The sequence below is a fragment of the Zootermopsis nevadensis genome, unplaced genomic scaffold, assembly GCF_977971745.1.
Source record: "Zootermopsis nevadensis isolate Lab colony 2312 unplaced genomic scaffold, Znev_1.0 Znev_ptg000061l, whole genome shotgun sequence".
NCBI classification, from domain to species: domain Eukaryota; kingdom Metazoa; phylum Arthropoda; class Insecta; order Blattodea; family Termopsidae; genus Zootermopsis; species Zootermopsis nevadensis.
In genome coordinates, this window is record NW_028259192.1 from 8,140,575 (window position 1) to 8,162,577 (window position 22,003).

Sequence of the window (22,003 nt, forward strand, 5' to 3'; positions counted from 1 at the left end):
TATCTATCCCCTCCCTTCGACCTAAAACTTCCTGCTCTTCCTTCTTGTCGGAACCCCGCACGCCCATATCTTCGTGGTCGCTACCGGTGTCACACCTGTAGTCGTCCGAACCCTCAGCCGATAAGATTTTATTTACTTTATATTAGTTTAATGTATCTTATTCATAAGTTAGTTGATCTATTGGCGACATGTTATTTAAAACATGCCCCCGTAGCACGTCTGTTGGTGAAGACAAAAGAAGCTACATTAACGGAAGGCCTCTTTTGTATAGCATTTCGCTTAAGAGCTAAGCCCTATTGTTAAATCTTAAGGTAGGGCAATGTCTAATGGCACTACCTGTAATAATCGGGTTGACCGATGGCTTTTGAGACCCCTTTGTTACAAAATTTAGGCGTGGGTCCCAAAATTAGGGGATCCAATCAAAAAGCAAGATGTGCTGCAGGTACCCCAGGTTTTGGAGAGCCGAGGGTTTTTAGTCGTGTGTGCAGATGCTTCTTGGATCTTCCCTTTTTGGACATCAAGTAAGTTGGTGGCAAACTGCTCAGCCACAATTCGGCCTTTATATTGGAAATTGTACCGTTCGATAACTACCAAAATTTATAACAAATTTGATAAAATATATTGGAACTGCATACATCGGCAGAGGCGAGGTGAAGAAGTGTACTTGTGTGATTTAGTAAGTTATATAGACAGTGTGAACACTTGTGTACAATTTAATTTCAATTTATAACAATAAATCCGGGCTTGTTGAAAACCTATAATTGTGTCATAAGTCCAAGCGTCCGCTGCGTCATTGTGAGTCCGGCCATTACACTAACCTGAGTGTACAGACGGCGTGTTCTATCGGCTGGAGCTACCCTTAGCAACCATCTCTCGTGGACACAAGAGATCCACTGGCGCCCAACCAATAACCAGAATAAATTAAAAGGGAGATCGGTTACACACCGCGGGAGTAGATCGCCGTGGCTGTTCTTCAGCTTTCGTCTTGGATTTTGATAACAACTTTTCATTTTTTCACATTCACTGATATATTTACCTCGAGGTAGTCCCACAACATATTTTAAATCAGATAGTCTTCGAATCACTTTATAGGGACCTTTCCACCTTATTCGGAAATTCGGACAAGTTTGTTTACTCTTAGCCATCTCTCAGAGACATACCACTTCGCCGGCTTCATCGTGTTGATCCTTCTTCTTCTCCCGTGCGACCTCGTTATTTTCCTTCACCACTTGATATGCTTCCTTCAACCGATCAGCCAGGGTGTCAATGTTCCCTGTAATTGGGTCCTCAATCAGATCTGGATTCATTACCACAAAATTTGAAATGGTCAAGTCGTCCTCCGCAGGCAAATGCATCTGCGTCCCGCGTAACAAGTAGAACGGGCTAAACCTCGTAGTCGAATGAGGATAAGCTCAATGAGCCATCAAGCATAATTGACAAACCCATCCCAATCACTCCCGTATTTATTAACATAATGACCTATAGTCTGATTAACCCCGAATGAAATCAATCTACCTTGCCTTGCATTTGCGGATTAAAGGAATTTGAATTAATTCTTTTTAAGTTCTGCAGCTTACACTTTTCCTGGAAAAGCTCATACATGAAATTGGACCCTCGGTCTGATGACAGCACCTGAGGACAACGTAGCCTGGAAAAGATCTGTCACCAATAAAGGTCAGTAAACACTTATTCCGCTTTTTAGTCTCCGGATAAGGCCCACAAATGTCAATGGACGTCATTTATAATAGAGCAAAACTTTTAGGCAATTCACTCAACGGAGCAGTTGGATTTCGCCCGGTTTTGAACTTAGCGCAAAACTCTCAGTGACTAACATATTGCTCCACATCACAATTCAGGGTGGGCCAAAAATAATTCAATGTAAACAAATCCCGGGTGCGTTTTATTCCCTAGTAGCCTGCGAACACCTTATCGTGATGCAGTTCAATAATATGTAATATTAATGTGTCGGGCACAACTAATCGAGCCGCCTCGAGTGTATGCCTTCATACAGCAAGCAATCCGTCCTTTGTGATCGTGAAACTTCCCTCTTTTCCAGCCCTTATCGCCTCCATCACTTCTCGGCAATAAGGGCCCTTCTGTTGTTCTCTAAACATTACCTCGCTTTCCTTATCTCGGGCTCTTCCTATCGTCCTCTGACACAGCTTCCTGCACCTATTACTAAACTCCTCTGCACTCTAAACTAGCCCTTGGACTGCATTCTGGAACCTGGTGTTATAATATTGGTCGCGTAGATTATCAATAAACCTCTCCATGAAAGTCTGTTTAGGGGTGTCATGCGTACATGCGTCAGCTACTAGTTTCTCCCGTCCATTCAGGAACTGCAAGGCCAGCCCTTGAAATTAGGCTTCATAAATCAACGCCTTATCATTATTAGTTCATTCACTGACCTTTGTTATAGTCTGTCTCTATTTGGGTGAAAAATTCATTCACGAACTTGTCCTTTGCTTCGCCTGTCCATTCTTTGATTCCCGCTACTAGTGGCTCATCCTTACTTTGCCCCCTGGCAGCGGCACCCATTTACCTCCGAGCCACGTGAATTCTGCAGACCGAGGTTATCCATTCATTGTCACCGTTCTATTGTATTTCTCGCAACAGTGCAGTGAGAATAGCCACAACAGGTGAAGTCAATTTGTTAATTTGTTCATCACAGTTTGGATGTGCCTGAGGTAAAGTTCGATTATGTTATCAACATAAGCGGCAGCGAATCTACAGGTGTCTAAATCTAGAGCCCTTTGAAAAGCTCACGAAAGCCAACAAATAATTTCTGAACCCGTAAGGAGTTTTGGTAAACTGTGAATCAAAAAGGAAGGCAGTATACTTTCTAGATTTTTCTTCCAGTGGTATTTGTAAAAATGCTGATGATAGACCAATACTTGTCATAAATTTTAAGCGTGAATTGCTGCAGCAACTCTTGAACATGCGGTACTCTAGTGCGATCAGGTAGCGTATGCGAGTTCACACGCCTTGGGTCCAGACAAATTCTTGGGAAGTTGCCCTCTTTCATTACAATTGTCACGGGGCTCAGCTAGCTAGACAGTGACGGCTCTATTATCTCGTCTTTCAGCATGCCTTGAATTTGACTTCTCACTGCAGGTCTCACTAGTATTACCCTTGAGCACCCAATTAACGGTTATGTACTACAGACCTCAAACTTATACACAAACATATTGCATCTACCAGGCTTCTTTGAAAAACAATTTCTGAACTCGAGAAACAACTTAAACAATTCCTCTTTCGTCTCTTGGATTAGGCTGTTAGGTTAGTGACGACGACAGCGCCGTATGTTCAAAGACCACCGTTAGTAGTTATCCATTCTAAACTTCATTCTTACCTTGTGAAAACAATATCCTCATAACTTGACTGCCGAACGTTCGAAACGTCCTTCCATTCAACCACATATATGTCGTAGCATTCGGACTGGTGTGAACCATGATAAACTCGTCTCCCCTCTGATGTTCGGTATCTGAACGCCCATCTCGGCAGAATATAAAGCTGGCTATGGGACTGGAGGATTGCTATCAACGTCTTGAAGAGTACAAATGTGCTTAGACATCTTTGACAGCAGAAGCTACCTGTCCATCAGAAATATTGTGCTGCTCAACGAGCTCATTCGTCCTACGATCGATTTAGCATGTCCGACCTGGAGGTCTACTACCTGTAGCCACGTCCGAAGCTGCATATGCTACATTCCAAGTGTCCTTTTATTGCAGAACGCCCTGACATTTCATACTATGGACTATACTATACTACTGGTGGGAGATTTTTCCATCAGGGAACTTGTCCTTTCTGAAAAGGATTCTGGTTGGATGGATCTCAGGGTTTTTAACCTCCATGTGTTGGGATCACTTTGGCTGATCGCAAAGAGAAATCACTTTGGCCGTTGGCCCTCATGATTGGGAAAGGCGAGCCGTGCTCCTTTTGTATTCCACCCTGGTATTTGCCTTACAACTGGGGAAAAGCAAGGAATACTTCAATCGGGGTAGCTGAGTAGTTAGACCACATGTTACGCCGACTTGGCCGTCTTCTCAGGGACAGCCTCAACAGGCCTGGTGAAAAATGTCAAGATTGTGAATAATTTTAAGTGTAATCCACCATCGTCAGAACTCTTCAGAATTGAGCCAATAACTCTGCACTTTATCTACAGTTTGCATTTGTGGGCTTTGTATGCTTCTCACAATAAAGAATATTATTTCCCTAAACAGCATCAAACAGTTGATGTTTGTAATGGATAAATGTTATGCTTTCCTTGTACTTTTAAATACTATTCAGACAAGTGAGCTTCAAAGGTTAAGTATTGCTGAAAAGAGAATGTGCACATTCAAAGAACAATATTTTTATGGGACTCTGTTTTGGAGATATTCTTATCATAAGAAAGAAATGGGAGTATGAGTTACATGAAAGTTTGAAATGGCTGAAGGGTGCAAGGATGCGTAAGTTATTTGGATATGACAAAGTATGTATACAAAATGGAACACACACAAATGAAGTTGTTACGGAATGAGCAAAAGTATATGGAGAGCTGCATATGAGTGTGACAAATTTTTTAAGCAAAAATTGGTATATATTTTGCCCCAAAAAAACTATAGTAAGAATGAGTATGCTTACTGTGTAAGATAGTATTATCACAAAGGAGATAAACACAGACACATACTCTGCAATTTTCCTTTTCTTTTACTTTTAAAATCCTAACAACAATAGTCTGTGCATCATATGGCACTTTAATACATTAATAAATAGAAATACACCCAAGAATAAAAAATTGTCAATCTACAACCAGAGATGCCTTAATGCCAATGTTGGTGGTAGACAAAGTATGGGATTCTGAATGGATTTTACTACACTACATTTATTAATAACAATGCTTATATTCTCCAGAAACAGGCCACTATCCTGACGCACAGCTAAGGGTTGAAGGTATGAAATATGTAACAGTAGAGGAAAGCCACTGTAAAATTAATTTGCAGCAGGATGGGGAATAGTCTATTATAAAGGTCACTAAATGTATGTAAATTTTTGAACAACCACAATTGATTACATAAGTATGTCCTTCATACATTGGCCCCACCTGTGTTCTAGGTATGCACAGGATGTTTAAGAGTCTGAATTTACTAAGGTTTACTTTTACTGCACATACTCAGATGACCCCCTCCTGCAGACTTTCAAAACAATACACTTTTTACCTCAACATTTACTATACAATAAATATTACCCCAACCTTTATGCAGATATGTTAACAATATGTCATACCATACAAATATAATTCTTTACACACACATGCATACATATATAAAACTCATAAACCAATTCACTGGTACCATGAGACCCCCATGTTTATTTTCATACAAAAGAAAAGGACAGAGACTTAGAACAAAAGAGTAGAACAGAATGTGTATATAATTGCCCAAACTGAGTCAATTAGACTGCACACATATGAGATTTGAGACCTTCACAGCTGTAAATAAAGATTGTGGTCTTCTGGGTTAAGAGGCCATAATTCCTTGTAAGTGATTACCAACATCTAGGAGTGAGTGAAATTGATACCAACTATTAAAACATCTGCCACGATTGTTGGAATAACACCAGCAAATCTCCCCACATTATGTGAAAAATACTGAAACTTCAGATAATACAAATTCTGAAGGCTTCATACACAAACTCAGTGTTCTTCAGGTCAGTCTGAAGCACACCCTCATCAGCTTTGATGTCATCTGGCTCTTCACCAATGTGACTATTAGGAATACTTTCAATCTCCTGAATCGACATTTTGACACTGACAACATATTATACTACTAAATTCTGATATCCTTGCTTTTCTGTTTTAATGGGCAGTTCTATGAACAAACACACAGAGTGGCCATGGGTTCAACCATGTCACCTGAGATTAACAAATCATACCATTAAACAGAAGAACATACAAGCTCATTTTATTGTGGTTGCAATGTATTGGTAGCATATTAGTGATCTGACCCCATGAACTGGACAAACTGAAACAATTCCTTGACCACCATAGGCAACCAATCCTCCATGGAGATGGTAATAGATGTTCATTTTCCATTCCCAGATGTGCTGTATACAGTAGACCAGATGGATCCTTCGGTCATAAAATATAACATATAGGAATTTCAAATTTCACTTCCATCTGACAAGCAGTCAGTTTCATTTTCCACCCTGGTAAAGAGATCCAAAGCCATCTGTGACCTAAACAGTCTCCACCAAGAATTATAATTTATTCAGATCATCTTACAAAAAAGGATATAGATTCTCCATGCTATTCATACACCTGAGATGGTCAGACTAAGATGGCTGTTTCACCCTCTGTCAACACCACCCTCAATTGCATTAGCAGGCTTCTGTCTAAGCACATGAAGACAGTAATTTTCCCATCAAGCAGTCTCCAGCTTAATTCAGGTCATGAAGGATGAGCTAGACCTAAAACAATGGGTGTAAACAGAATCTCTTGCAATTGTGGGACAGCACACATTGGACAAACAGATATCCCACTCACACCAGGGTCTACATACACACATACATATCCATTCCTTTAACCACCCCTCCCAAACAGCCTGAGTCTCACTCCTCACTATATATTTCTCCAAAATGATGATATATACCTATAAGACTACAAGGTGTCATAACCCAGAAAAAACATAATCAGGACTATGAACCAGATTGCAACTACTTTATCTTCTTATGTGACAATACCTGTGCAAGAACTGATCAATAAGCAGTGAGATGAATACCAACTTTCATACTAAGTAAGGACTTATTGAAATAAGAAATAAGTAAATTATTCTGTGACTGATGTTTGTAATATAGACTGTGAATAGTCTTAAGAGTAGTACAAGTTTTTCCATGAATTTGAAAAATGTTCAAATGTTAACTTATGCAGAAAAAAGTTCGGTATGCATTCAAAAGTTACCACCTCATTCTAAATAGACATTTTAGTTCCTTCCATAGATTATAAGTCAAGCTGCTTTAACTAAATATGGAATATCACACCCTGCTCTTGGTGCAAGGATTATTGAGACTTTGGTTAAAGTTAAGTAAATTTTAAATTGGTGACAATTGACTCATAAACCACATGTAACTTCCTCAATACTAGAGAGAACATAACACACACAATAGTTAAGTTCTATTTTACTGCTTTAACATATATGGAATATTTGAGTTTCATGGTAGGTTCAATGAAGCCATCATAAAGTTGAATAAATGTAAAAAGAAGCAGCATCTGACAAGACATACTGATGACAGGAAATGATGACCCTCCAATGTTTATATAATAAGGTATCCCTATCATCTAATTTTATTAGGACAAGTTCTGTCTAATGCCTCCTCAGTGGCCATCCTTCATCTCATTTTGCAGTGGTTTGCATTTCTTAATTAATTTAGAAAATCTGTATCCACACTTCATTAATGTGGAAAATTCATTTCAACTCAATTTTTTCACTGCAGATTCAGTCTTCTATTCATACAAAATATCTTGGTTTCTGTTGTAGTCTTTCCATACATATATTTTACAGTATGCTTTAAATTTACATCTCAGAAATGGTAATCTTGAATTTATATGAGGGTTGTTCAAATAAAACTCAATCAGGAACTGTTGTGGGCAAAGGAGTAGAGGCTGTTAAAAACAGTACTTATAGGAGTTCAGGCAAGTATCTCATTGATAAACAAACCAACAGATCCCCCTTAAAAGGAATTCCTTGGGCTGCTTCTAGAATCACCCAACCACTGCAGTTTTGACATCTTCTTCTGACCCAAACCTATGGCCTTTAGCACTCATGTTCAAGGACCCTGACACCACCATCAATGTTCAGCACTAATGTGGGACCCTCTGAGACCTTCAATAGAAGATCATCAAGAGAAAGCATTGCAGCATCCTTATGAGGACTCTCATTTCACTGCATATCAACGCCTGTCCCCATGTAACCCCACTGTCCAGAACACATTTTTCTCCATGTGCTGGACAGTGTTAAACCATATGTTTGGCCCACTCAAGAAAGTGTCAGGGTCAGATGGTAACATGAGGGCTGCAACAGCACAGTGGTTCCAACAGCAGCCCAAGGAGTTCCTTTTGGAAAGGATCAATCAGCTGGTGCATTGATCGAATGCCTGCCTCAACATCAATAGGGGTTATTTATAATGGGTCTACACCTTCACCTAGAACAATGTCAGTCTGGTTTCATTTCAACAACCCATATTTATGATTTCAGGCTTCTCTATTATAAAGGAAAGTTGGTAAGGCTAAATGACATATTCTTATTCTTGTATCTGTTTAAGTTCTGATGGTTTACATATTATTAGATTCATTAATCATGTAATGCTGAGGAACTTTGATGTTTTCATTTCATTTTCATATGGCAATCAACATTCAAATTAGAGCTGTTACACTATTACGTTCTTTACTACCCATTTATGTACCCAAATTACTCATTTACAAAAGCCCACTTGACTCTGAAGAAGATGAACAAATGGGTCTCAGTTTTCACCATGTGTAACTAAAGTTATGTAGCTCTGAATTCTTGTTAATGTCATTTGTTAACTACTACACTGAAAATGTTCTGCCACATTACTGTGACAAGTACACTATTCATGAAAGATGTGGTGTCTGTAAGAAATTAATTTTTAAAGCCATATTTATAGTCTGGAATAGATTTTTCTGAAGATAAGACACACTGAATCTTTAAATATTTTCTTAGATCTAAAATAATTAAAAACAGAAATTCACGCCTCAAAAATTAAAAAATCTAAAAAACATTCAAGACCATTGATCTAGGCCTGCCATTATGTACCACCAGAACGAAAATCCTTGGTATATCCATCACGAAACTAGTAATTAACTGATGATGAGTACAACAGTTATAATTACTATTAGGAACTCATCCTTTCTTCCAACACACAAGATCAATATATGATCAGTGATGTTACAATGCATATGTTCTCTATATTCTTGACATTTTAGAGAACATTACCATCTCAATCTTCAATGCACAGTTATCTCCCAATAACATCTGCCATTATTATAGTGAACGTTAACTGGTTGGTTAGAAGAGCTCCATTCTTTCAGAATTCCTGTCATAACTACTTTGTCCTTGTATGTACAGCATAACACTATTAGCCTCTATATAAATTACAAAATTGTATTTATGTGACCATACACTCATATAGTCTCATCACAGACTGACAATTGCAGTAACAGCAATTAAAGTAAACTGACATGTTATTGTCTCTATGGGAAATGTAAGTGACTTACACACAGAATGGCAAAAGTGTGATCTGCAAGAAACAGTTCTTCAATATGAAGCACAACTAGTGGTGAAAACAGGAAGATCAAACACAAAATATGGCATTTGACAAATAGTCCTGAAATGTCCCCATGAAAGCTGCATTTAATTATTTACACACTGATGGTTGCTGTCACCTTCAAAGCAGTCTCCTTGCACACCAATACACTTAGTGAGTTGGAATTTGCAATGCTCAAAACATTTCTAGAACTCCTCTACTGGACTGCTCTTCAGGATTGTTCTCACATGTCAAGAAATGTCAGCAATGACTGAAAATCTGTGGCCCCTCAAAGCAGTCTTCGGTTTGGGAATAGCCAAAATTTGCATGAAGTCAAATCTGATGGATATGGTGGATGGTCAACTTTCAATATTGAGTTTTGGCCAAATGTCAAACATGTCACATGCGGGGGTACTGACATGATGCAAGATCCAACTCCAATTTTTTCAAAGCATCAACTCCACAAGCCTTTGTTCATATCTGCAGAGTTTCACTCATGCTTTTGTCTAACTTTGCAAAATCTTGATGTTAATGCATTGGTCCAATAACTTATCACTCATTTTTCCACTGGGATGTAAATACAGGATTGTGTAACTCTGTCATTGCTGCAATACTACTGCCTTATTTGCTTCACCAACACACAAGATGCAACCACAGACACATCATAACACATTGCTGTTTCGTTATTGTTACTGGATGCAACATATATGTGGGCATTACGGAAAATTAACTGGCACACCTTGTACAAGATTAAGAAATGAATTAACTCAACTTTTATGAATAAAACTGTTCAAAGCAGCTTATGTTCCATTATTTTACACCTGATTCAATAATAATGCAGACATTATACACCATAAAAAAGTAAAATAGATGATTATGCATGGAAAGTCAGGACACATGGGCTGTCATGATTTCATTGGTTCTATCCTAATGATGTAGATCTACTGTGCAGAACTGAGAAATATTATGTCTGGGAGAACTGGTTCTGGCCAAGATACAAAAAAAGAATGGTATTCACTATAATGCTATACAGAACATGTATCTGGATAATAAAATCATGGGTTCTAACTTTAACTGAATGATAATATACTCAAAATGGCTTTAGTATTACTCAGAACAATGAAGTTAATATTATAAAGATTAGCCTCTTTCTTTTTATCATATCACTTGGTAGCTGATAGAATGAAGACCTGAACTTTCATATATGATCTTTCTTTTTATTTTGCAAGATATTTATGCTACAAATTCACAGAGAATCTTTTATACATTTATTCCAGTTACAAATATTTTCAATTATAATGAATGAATAAAGTATTTCAAACTGTAGTATGAAGCAATATTATTTAAATAATCATTAAAAACAAGTCATAGCTGTTTAATTTTTGTTTGTAATATTTGTGACAGGATCACTGAATGGCTCAATTTGTCACCTCTAGGCATTCTATTGCAAATCAGAAGCAGAAAATGAAAACATGTTTCTATTTGAGCAATGAGGTGTTCTTACAGCTTAGCAGAAGACTCATTTGTTTCTTCATACATTGCTATTTGAGGAACTGTGGATCAAGCCTTGCAAAAAATAATTTGTAAATAGAATTTAACAGTTTTGACATCCTTAGTTTTCAATCTGTAGTCATTCCATCAACTACCAACCCTTTGATTTTGAAGCAAAAATTATGTTACAATAAACAAAAAATTGGTCCCAATGATGGAGAAAAATAAAAACTCACTTTCAGAAGGACTGATTACCATCCACATTAATTCTTATCAAACATGGTGTGAGTTCTATTCTATAGGCACCTTACCATATCCATTCTTATGGACATATAAAATGGTAACTTCGTGTAAGATTAAGTAAGAGTACTTCCCATTGTTCGGATAATCAAAGGCAACATTTTTTGGATGCTGGATTGGTTTCAGTCTTTAAAAGAAAAGGGTTCCTGACTAGGGAATATTCTTAGTGTGCACACTGAGTTCTTCAATCCTCTCTTTTACGTGAAGGCAGAGAAAGAACCATACTAGAAAACATGCACCTTTCTTGATCAGAAAATGTACAATATCCAAAGAAGATAACCCCATGATAATAGGCCTACTAAACCATACTACAGTACCAGTAATCTCATTAGAATAATGAAGCTAACAGTTGATACAATTCATAACAATTTTTAACCTCTTACAGCAACAAAAGGATATTAATGATGCCTTACATACTTGACTGAGTCTTCACACAATTTATTCTATTTAAAAACTTCATATTGTAAAGATGATCAACAATCAACATTTAGTGAAAACTGAAAGGAAATATTACCGAAATATGAAATGATAATTCTGGCTTTAACTCTTTTTCTACAAATTTACAGAACAAATTGAAATGTATTTTAAAATACTACCACTGAAGGGTTCTGTTGCAGCAGTCCTGATTATTAATCAGTTCCTGTACAATGTATCAGGGCACAGAAACAAATAAATACTCAGCAAGAAGTCCCTTTCAGGTGTCAAGTGATGTAACTTGTCCATTATGATCTGTAGGTGATAACACCTGTAGTCTTCAATAGGCCTTCACATAAGATAAATGTTTAGAATATGTATATCAGTGCTTACAATTTTCCTTATCATGATGACGGATATCTAAAAATATTTTCACATAGAAGGAACTTCTCCTTGATTAGCCTGCATTCCTTTTACTTGTAACATTTGTACTTGTGTTTTTTACCATGACTACATCACCCTTACAGGCTCCCCCCCTCTCACATCTAGAGTTTACATACATACATACATAACAAGTCTTAAGCATATACATAAACATACAGTATCAATGAAGGGTTTACAGAACAGAAATTTCTGTGGGAAAGTCATGACTATTGTCTGCAGATGGCTTCCAACAATAATTCATTGTAATACTATGTCATGAAAAATATACATTCTAGACATGTATGATTCCTCCTTAAAACATAAAAAGAGCAATGATGACTGTTGGTACTGACTGGTGAAAAATATGACATTGTTCTGGTAATAAGTACACTAACGGCGCCGTCTTTAGTCACTCTGATATTAATAAAGAATGGGCCAGGAACTATTAGCACTATGTCAGTTTCCACTATAACAAAATCCTCATCCTGCAGTAAGCATGTCCAGTCTGATTCAGTAAATACTGCAGAACCAGATTTTCATTATCACACAGCTGCTTCTTAAAATAATAATTTAAAAAGAAGTTTGTCTACACGAGTGCTAATACAAACCAATCACTCATAAAAGCTTCACCAATATATGCTCAACCCATCAGATATCACAAATGATCATGTGTCAGACTATATTAACCTCTTCTGCACAAACATCCAAATTCACTTACACAAAATATACATATCAAGAAAATTATCAATTAAAATTGTTGCTACAACATCTCCTCCTTCACATTCTATTGCAAAAAACATATCACTGTAAATGGTTCTGAGAACATAACCTTAAAACTTCTTATTGCAGCATTTCTGTCCATGCATCGGCTGAACAAATAGACTTAATATGTAATATAATTAATATATCCAAATTAAAATAATTACTTCAAAGCCGTCTATGTGATTTAAAAGAAAGAAAACTGTCTTAAACTAAAAATTTGTTGAAAAATAAACTCAGATTTGGATTAAGTGGTGACATCCATTTCCTTTCACTTCATGTTATTTTAAATGTCTTGAAGGTAAATCAAGTGTAACTGTCTCCTCCTCCAGAGTATCAAGAAGTGAGGTCCATAACAACCTGCAGCACCCAATGTGTTGTCCCACTGGTTGCTTCACTTACTCAATACAGTTACAGGCACTTAAAAAGAAAGACCCTTCTCATACATATGGTGCCTTAGTCATGGAATTTATTCTCTTACCTTTTCATTGTTATGTGTGTATGTCACCCATTTATAACATCACCAAATGTTGATTACAAACAACTCAGGTGTGTCAGTTTGTATTAATGTTCCTCTGCTTTTCCCTTTTATACACAATTTTCATTTCATATTTTCATTATAAAATGGTATGACATAGACACAATATGAGAAAAGTAAATAATATGAAAAATCTAATGGAATTTTCTCCTATACATGAACATTATCACCAATTTTATCCACTGACTGACATTGGCATTAGCAAAACTAAATGTGGGGAAGCCAGCTGGTACATAATGAAACACACATCCCCATCCATACTGCTGACAAATTAGAACAATTTGCTACAGACAAAGATTTCTTATCAAAAATGTCTCTCCTAGCTCATTCATAATGTTAACAATTGTTTACCAGAGTTATACCAGTGTCATGCCAAATTGGTGTTAAATCTATGTCTTTGTAAACAATCGAATTTCATCATCTTCATCCTCCGTGGATTCTCCTTCCTCCTGAGTAAGTGACACTTTATCAACATCAACTTTACACTGGCGAGTAGATAGCTTCTCATAACCTTCACCTTTCCACCAGGACTTTCTCCATGGCTGAGACTTGAACTGAACAGAGAAATTTCATGACAACATATGATTATAATAACTTTGAAGCTAACCACTGTTTCTATAAAGTCTTGGGAGTTGGCTGTACTCCTGTTTGATCTGAAGCTTTTGCAGAGACTAAGTATAATGAATTCTTCTTGGGCTACCAGCCATGTCAGGTGGCTTAATGGAGAAACCACCAACATTTCCAGAACCATCTTTGTCTTTGTCCTCAGGTACTGAAGTTGTAGCAGATCTTGTCCATGCTCTGTGTATAAGTGCCCCAGCCCCTCACCATTAAATCATCTGACATGGCTGGTGCCCAAGAAGAATTCATTATGGCTGTACTCCTGTAATAACATGAGTGGGTTTAATTACATTTATGTAGATTTCTGTCTTCTGGGTTGTTGCGCTGTGTAGTATGGTAGATGTTTACCAACGTTTCAGAGGTCATACTGCCTCTGTCATCAGGGCAATGAAAATCACATATATTAATGCACAGGTAGCCCTCGATTTGCGCCGATTCCGAATAACGCCGATTTTGAAACCAGCAAGTTAAAAAGTGAAAGAAATATATTTTATTATTATTTATAACGTTTTACAATGTATTTCGTACTGATTCTTATACTAAATCGTAATTCTTACATCGCTGATTTTGAATAAAAATTATAAATACAGTCATCTCTGCAATTACGTATGTTTCGTTAACGCGAATTTGCTCCAATGAGATCGATAAATCGGTAAAAGCTGTTTGCGAAATGAAAACTTTTGATATGCGAGTTTGCTTTTATGCAATTTCATTCCTGGCGCTTTAAACTTTCAAAGAACTATTTTATTCTCTGCAGAGGTACCAGGGTTATTTTTACTATGTGATTTTCTATAGGTCGGCGTCTTACATAAATGCAACTATCACATAACAGCAGAGATGACTGTACTCATCAATCACATGAAAGAATCGCAGTCAATCGCGGGGACCAACTAATTGCCGATTGTAAGTGCATAAAATATATTTTTTAAATTCACTTTATTTTATTTAAGTTATTTCAGAGCTTTAAATGTAATGCCATTATATTACTCGTAAATGTTTGGGTGCTGGGAACGCATGTCATTGACTTCCCATTGATTTACATTAAAAAAGAGTTTCAATTTACGCTGATTCCGTTTACGCCGGTTCGTCCAGGAACGCATCCCCGGCTTAAATCGAGGGCTACCTGCATTTTTCTAAGATTAATGGTGATGTTTGGAATTGCTACTATGCTTCTATGCTAACCACCAGTCCATTAATCACACCCATAACCTTTTGAATACCAGACTTGTATGGTAACCAATACTGTGGTATTAAAACCTAAAATATCTGTTAACATAATGACTAGTAACCAATCACCAGAAGACTGAGTACAGCCAACTCCTGAAACATCAATATACCTCAGAAAATGGAGTGTCAAACATAGTACGTATACAGATCTAATGCTTTAAATAGTCAGGATATAAACTAAATCATTTATTACCATATCACGTGTATTTGTATCCTAATGAATTGTAAATTTCTTAAGTAAATATTTGTGTCAATGAATCCTTTATGCAAATTCTGACTTCATATCACATGCATTACAATATTTTATTAGAGTAACTTATGAAATAAAACACAATATACTTATGTGACTTTGAAATGATTGCAGAAACCTGTGTCTGCATTGGATAAGACACTAACTAAATGATCATACCTGCAACAGAGCAAAGATGACACTAAAGAGCACGACAATAGCCACACAGCCTGTTACTGCCATGGTAGTAACAATAGTGAATGGTGTGTACTGGTTGAGATGATCAACAGCTGCTGCATCTTTATGAATTGCAGCCATATTACCCTCACCACTCTGTTCTGCCCCTGAAGGAATTCGACGCTTCCCAGCTGGTGATGAGTTTTGACACTCCCCTGAAATTAGATAGTGACTCACATACTACAGCTCATACACTAGTGGAAACCTGCAAAATATTCATTCATTCATTTAATGACACCATGTCAACTACATTTCTTGCTGACTAGGATATGTATATGTATTCTTTTTGGCATGTATGCAACTACAAGCTGCAAGAATGTGCTTATTTGCTTCACAGTGTCTGTCCATCTGTCTGTCTATATGTGATAACTTACAGACAGTTGAACAGATTTTCATTAAATTTGATACTCTGGAGCTTCCACTAAAAGCTGTTGACACATTTAAGTTTTGGTTAAAATCAGACAACAATAAATGGCAATTTACATGAAGATCAATGTGCATTTCTGCATGTGGAAGTGACTGGTTCGGGAATATGCAGGCTACCTTCATCATCTGGCTGTTATGGCTATCACAGTTATAATCCAAGAAAAACTCATTAATGCCAGACACCCCTCAGGCACAGACACTGTTCACAAAAGTTGAAGGTCAGGGACCAAATTACCCTACCCGCCTCCTCAGGGTGCTCCAAGAACCAGAAGGCTAACCAGAGTGTCTGAGGGAGATGATGCTCTAAGGTAAGGTGTCTGAGCTATGAGTCCTGCACAGTGATGCAGGAGCAATGTCATGGGACAAACATATGATATACCTACGTCATTAGTCGGGCTCTGTGGCGATGACATTATATGTGGAATGACCAATGAGTATTTGGCATAAAACAGTTTCCAGAAGGGAACACTATAGCAATCCCTGAAGATTTTCAGAAGATCTCAGTCTTCAAATAGGATGCTTGTGATAAACCCTCTACAGGGGACTTTGGTTTTTCCTCCTCAGGTAGGTCAGCTGCTCAGAAGAATTATACAAGATCTTTCAGAGGTTTTAGTGAGGAGTCTGTTGACGAAGAGATTGAAAGAGGTGTCACAATGGGGGTGAGTAACCTGATCATCAAGATGAGTAAGTGGACTGGCTAGCAAAAAAAGCATGAAAGAAGAGGAATGTTATCATCAAGGAAACTTAAAGCTTGGCTAGAAGGTTCATTGGGAATCCAGCAGGGAACAGTGATAGTGGCAATGCTGTTCCTGTCAGGAAGCAACAAAGGAATAATGGAGAAACCCCACCATCAAGAGGTGTGGAGAAGAGTAGACCTAGTATAATTAGCCACAGGCATACCAGCTAAGCTCAGATGGCTGAGAGTTCATTAGATATGTCCATCATTCACAGATGGCAGATATTCAGGGGTGGCATTGTGCATTCAACAGAACAGGATGGTTTAAAGAGAAACAAAACTGAAATTAAGAATAATAATTAATACTAAAATATGTGGGTTAATAAATCCATCTTGTATCTTAAAGAAACCACATGTAATCAGTGGTATATGTTACAAACTAATGACAGCTTTTTGGGATTCCCTATAAAGTGAAAATCCCATTATGTGGACACTGAAAAATAAGCTGACCCAGTAACCTGTAATCCAAAAGGCTAGTCTGATACACAGGTTGGTGCAGGCTTGTTAGGATATTTGGGGCAAATGCATGTGAGGTGAGGCCAGGGAAGAGATAATCCTTTTCACTTTGAGTGCAAGTCACAGTATTCAAGGCAGGAATTTTTGTGATTTTAGCCCAGACAGGACAGACACTCAGCATTCCTATAAAAGTTTCAATGACGTCCTCAATATTTTAAGGGCCTGTAAAGCTGCTTGACTATGTGAACATATATAAATATGCTCACCTACAAAGGACTTTACTATAAATTCTTTACAAAGGCAGAATAAGATCATGCTCATCTGGATCCTGGTCAAAAAGGAATTAAAGGTTATGTGAATGCAGATGCCCTGGGTAAGGAGGGGTTTTGCAGAGCATTTTTCAGTCGCAAACAAGTATTTGCAATCTTGCCAAATGTTTGTATGCTCGAGGTTAAGGAATGGTTGAAATTAAACACTCTAAATATCAGACTGCTGCACTACATATGAGGCATTCAAAGTTCTCCATGGAAAGGATTTTTAACAAACTATCCAAGGCTATTAACAGGGTTTATGAATGGCTACTGCACACTGAGGAAGCACCTAAATATAAATGTAATTCAAGGAGGAATACTCCTACCATATTCTGTGTCAATACCAAGATTTGGCTATGTGTAGAATAGAGAACTTCATGTCTGCTTAGATCCAATCCATAAGATATTAGGACGGCCAGATAGAGAACAGTTCTGTCAAAAGCATTGTCATAACAGCTAATTACAAAGCCCTAGTAAGATTTACTGTGTAAAACAGATCCAGTGGTGGTCTAAATGCATGTGGCAATAAGGAGGTGGGCCTCCCCTCAAAGTGCATACAATACAACTAAAGGTAAAAAGTTAAATTCTAGCATATGTGCCAGAACTATTATGCTTTGCATACATTTCCTAACTTCATTCTGAGTGTATGACTTGTGACTTAACTTTCACAGAACTTAGATTCGGTTCATTTTGGAAATGTCAAGAAGAAATCATGCTTAATGTGGGTTGTGAACATAATTTTTGGCAATGCAAATCTCTATTTACATTCATTGTGTGGGTTTAGGGGACTTAAACCCCCAAACTAAGCAGCTGTTGGACCATCTGTAACTACAGATATAACGGTATGCTACTATGACACAGACAGGCACGGCCAGCTGGATTGCATGAACGCAGTGAAGTACAACCAATAAACAGATTTCAGGTTCCCACAGCAGCAAGAATAAAGATGGCTGTCTTCTGGGTTCTAGTACCATGTAGTCTGGTAAAACTTTACTGGCATTTCAGAGGTACTTGCTGCCTTCATCAGGGCAATGAGTAACCTTCTTCTATTTTGCCTCATTTTCTTATGCCTGGCAACATTCCTGATACTCCCTGAGGAGCCCTTATAAGGGGCATTTCCTTTACCCTCACTTTCTCTTCCATGTTCAAGCTACAGCTGCCCTTATCCTTTCCCCTTCTGGCCAATGCTCACCCTTTGTCACACTGATCTGACCAAGGTTCTCCCTTGACTGACTGGCTCCTATATCTGAAACCCATTCGTCATTTGTCATGTGTAGCTCATTCATTTCCTGATGATGGAGGCAGCAAGTACCTCTGAAATATCAGTTAACTTCTACTAGACTAAAACGCAGAAGACAGCCATCTATATACAGTCAATGAATGTTAAATATAATATGTGTAAATCAGTCACAGTAATTAATAACAAATAATAAATAAATAAATTTATTTAATAAGTTTTATAAATATTTTTTAGTCTCCACATAATGTAACCAGACACAGACATGTGTAAAAACATTCTTCCACCCAGACTAGAATGTGACTATACAAACAGCTTTAACCTTTAAGGTCATGTCTACTGGTATCCCTAGTAATTTAAAGACATAGCTTGCACTGCACTGCATCATATAACATGTCATTGTGGTCATCGTATTCCATGAAAATAATGTCAGTAAACTCTAGAAGAATGACCTTCATAAAAGCCCCTTTCCTTTTCTTTATAAATATATTTACACAACTTCCCTTAACAACTAACAGTTAAGATTTGAAAGTAAGAATTAACTTCTTATTTCCAACTACACTCGGTAATTTTCAAATAACACTGATCACAAGGCTGTAAGAAACTTCAATAACTTGATTTCAAAGGGTACAACTGAACTATTGACTTCACACTGATAAATAGTACTCAAATATTTAAACACAGTTTATTTATTTATTTGTAGATTAATTACAACATTATTTTAACAGTGCAGTTTTAAAGACACACTGTGCAAAATAAGTATATAGTATGGAATGTTAAAAATAATATTGAATTAAAAATTTGATTGATATGTTCATACATACACATCACAGTCACAAATAGGATATACACATGCAAATTCTTAAAGAGACAAATTATGTGTCACTTGTGAAAGTTACCTGTAGTCTTGTCACAGTGACAGCAGTCCAGCTGGTTGGGGGAAGTGCAACATGGGACACACTGGTTGTTGAGATGGTCCAAGTGCAGAGGCAACATGCATGCCAAGCAGCTGAATGGCCCAGGACCACTGCATGACCGACAGCTCTTATGACAAGACTTGCAGAGTTGTGTTGGTGAATCGTAGTACTGTGACCCTAAACACTCAACACACAGCCCACCATCCAGCATTGAGTGAGGAGGGCATGATGTGCACTGTAGGGGACCCTCTCCTGTAACAAAGCATGCCTTACAGAGTTACTAAGCACCAGAGGATTTTGCCAGATTTTCAGATGAACATACTGCCTCCTTCTTCAGGACATGGCATTACAATGCAGAAGACCAACACCAACATATTTACTGCTGCAAGAACCACAAATCTCATGTGTCTGTGAAGCACACCAACTTTTAGTGACTATATAAAATTTTCATATGCATCTTATAATTGAAAGGTATTTAAATATATATAAATGTAATATAAATCTTATTTCTAGATAATGAAATCCTGGCTATAAAAACTGCAATTGTTGATTCATGGAATGAAGTGCTGTGGAATATTATATATGTTCAGACTTGTTTATACATTGAAAATAAAGTTACTGATAAACTATTTCTACAAATACAGTTTTAAACAATTAGACACTGATAAGTGAACAAATATCAATACTTTTTCCCTCCTCCACTACCATCTGCTTTTTACTACCTCCAAGAGCTTTTAAGATTTCAGCATGTCCTTGTATAAATTATCCTACCAATTCAAATAAATACAGGAAAGAAAGAATACAAAGGAATAGACCAGCAGATGTTTGGAATACAGTAAACTTCCAATGTGTTCAGCACTAAATACAATGAAAAAGGAACACTTTATACCAAAAACCTAGAATTAAAATCTTCAGCATTTACAATTTTACCTGTTACTTTATATGAATATGCAACTTATCTTTATCCCCCCAAGGGAGGAGCATAGATTGAGGGTGTTATAATCAGGGATCTGAGAAGAGTATCAGCTAAGGGAGAGGCAGTAACATGAGGACAGAGAATACTGCATAATGAAGAGCTTCCTACTTGGTACTTTTATATAAATACTATTAGAATTATCAAATCAAACAGGATGGCATACAAAACGTTAGATGGAAGGTAAGAGGCAACTTGGGAGACTACGTAAAAATGACAGATTACAATTAAAATGGATCTGAAATTAATAATGAATGATAATGTAGACTCAATTCATTAAGCTCCGGATAGAGTCCAGTGGTAGGCTGTTCTGAACATGGTAATGAACTTTTTGGTTTCATAAAAGGCTAGGAATTCCTTCACCAGCCTGGTGACTATTGTGTTTCATGGACACTGTGCTATGTACTTAGTTATTTAGTTATTTTAGCAGAAATGATTCTGCATATTTCTTTAAATGGTATCTTAAGTCCAATACTAGTCCATTTGTTAAATGTATTCATGCATAAACTGGGAAATAAAAGACAAAATTAATAAATGGCATGCATCAACATGTTCGTAACATCTAAATATTTTCAACATCTTTATTTTCAAATCCTCCCAAATACTTAAAACCTCCTGGTATCTATAGTGGACCAAAACTCTGCTATATATAGCTTCTCAGCAATGAACTTTCAAAATATGCATAGGTTTCAATCTTGCATTTAATGCTGAATTTACCATTGCAGGTTCGGCAATAATGATGACATTTCTGGCAACCATAATCTGACTTGAAGAATCCCTCAGGGCATTCAGGATGACACTCTCCTGCAGCTAACTGCCAGCCACGAGGACATGTGACACACTGGTCTCGTCGTGGCCCACTGCACGTCATGCAGCTCAAGTAGCACTTGGCACACACACCACGGTCACTGTAATACCTGTAATACCAATGGTGTTACATGTTTCTCCAATATACTTGCTTACTGTATAGGAATTTCTTTCAAATATAAATGTCTTCCTCCTCACTACCTATGTACCTGCAACTTCAATTCTGACGAAAATAGCTTGCCATTAGACCCAAAACCTGATACACTAGAATTCAATTCACATCATCATAAATGACTTCCTCACAACCAATTTTAAAATTAACATCCTCAGTACACCTCAGTATTTTAAGTGATCAATTCTCGTGAAGTTTTCCACCAAAATAGTGTATGCATTTCATATTTCCCAAACCCAAATGACATGATCAGCATATAATATCTTTATGTAATCACCATAACATATGTTAAGGAAGACCACAAATTGCAAAATTTTCTATTTAAATTTTATCACTACATTTTTACAGCATTCATAAGTTACTTTGCAATATTGTAACAACTATATGTATATATGACAATAATTAATGAATCTTATACAGACCAGT

At 37.2% G+C, this 22,003-nt stretch overlaps 1 protein-coding gene across 6 annotated transcripts in view; it reads right to left on the reverse strand.

Moving 5' to 3' along the window:
- Nucleotides 1–5,325: 5,325 nt before the first annotated feature.
- Fur2 (furin-like protease 2) overlaps nt 5,326–22,003 on the reverse strand; it is a 1,061,088-nt gene continuing 1,044,410 nt past the window's right edge. For all 6 annotated transcript variants that reach the window (XM_087340817.1, XM_087340819.1, XM_087340816.1 and 3 more), the window contains 4 exons: nt 21,316–21,515; nt 19,608–19,877; nt 15,486–15,697; nt 5,326–13,782 (listed from right to left, as the gene is read on the reverse strand). In XM_087340817.1, the coding sequence (XP_087196943.1) occupies nt 13,618–13,782; nt 15,486–15,697; nt 19,608–19,877; nt 21,316–21,515 (847 nt within the window). In that variant the 3' untranslated portion in view covers nt 5,326–13,617. The remainder of the gene's footprint in view (nt 13,783–15,485; nt 15,698–19,607; nt 19,878–21,315; nt 21,516–22,003) is intronic.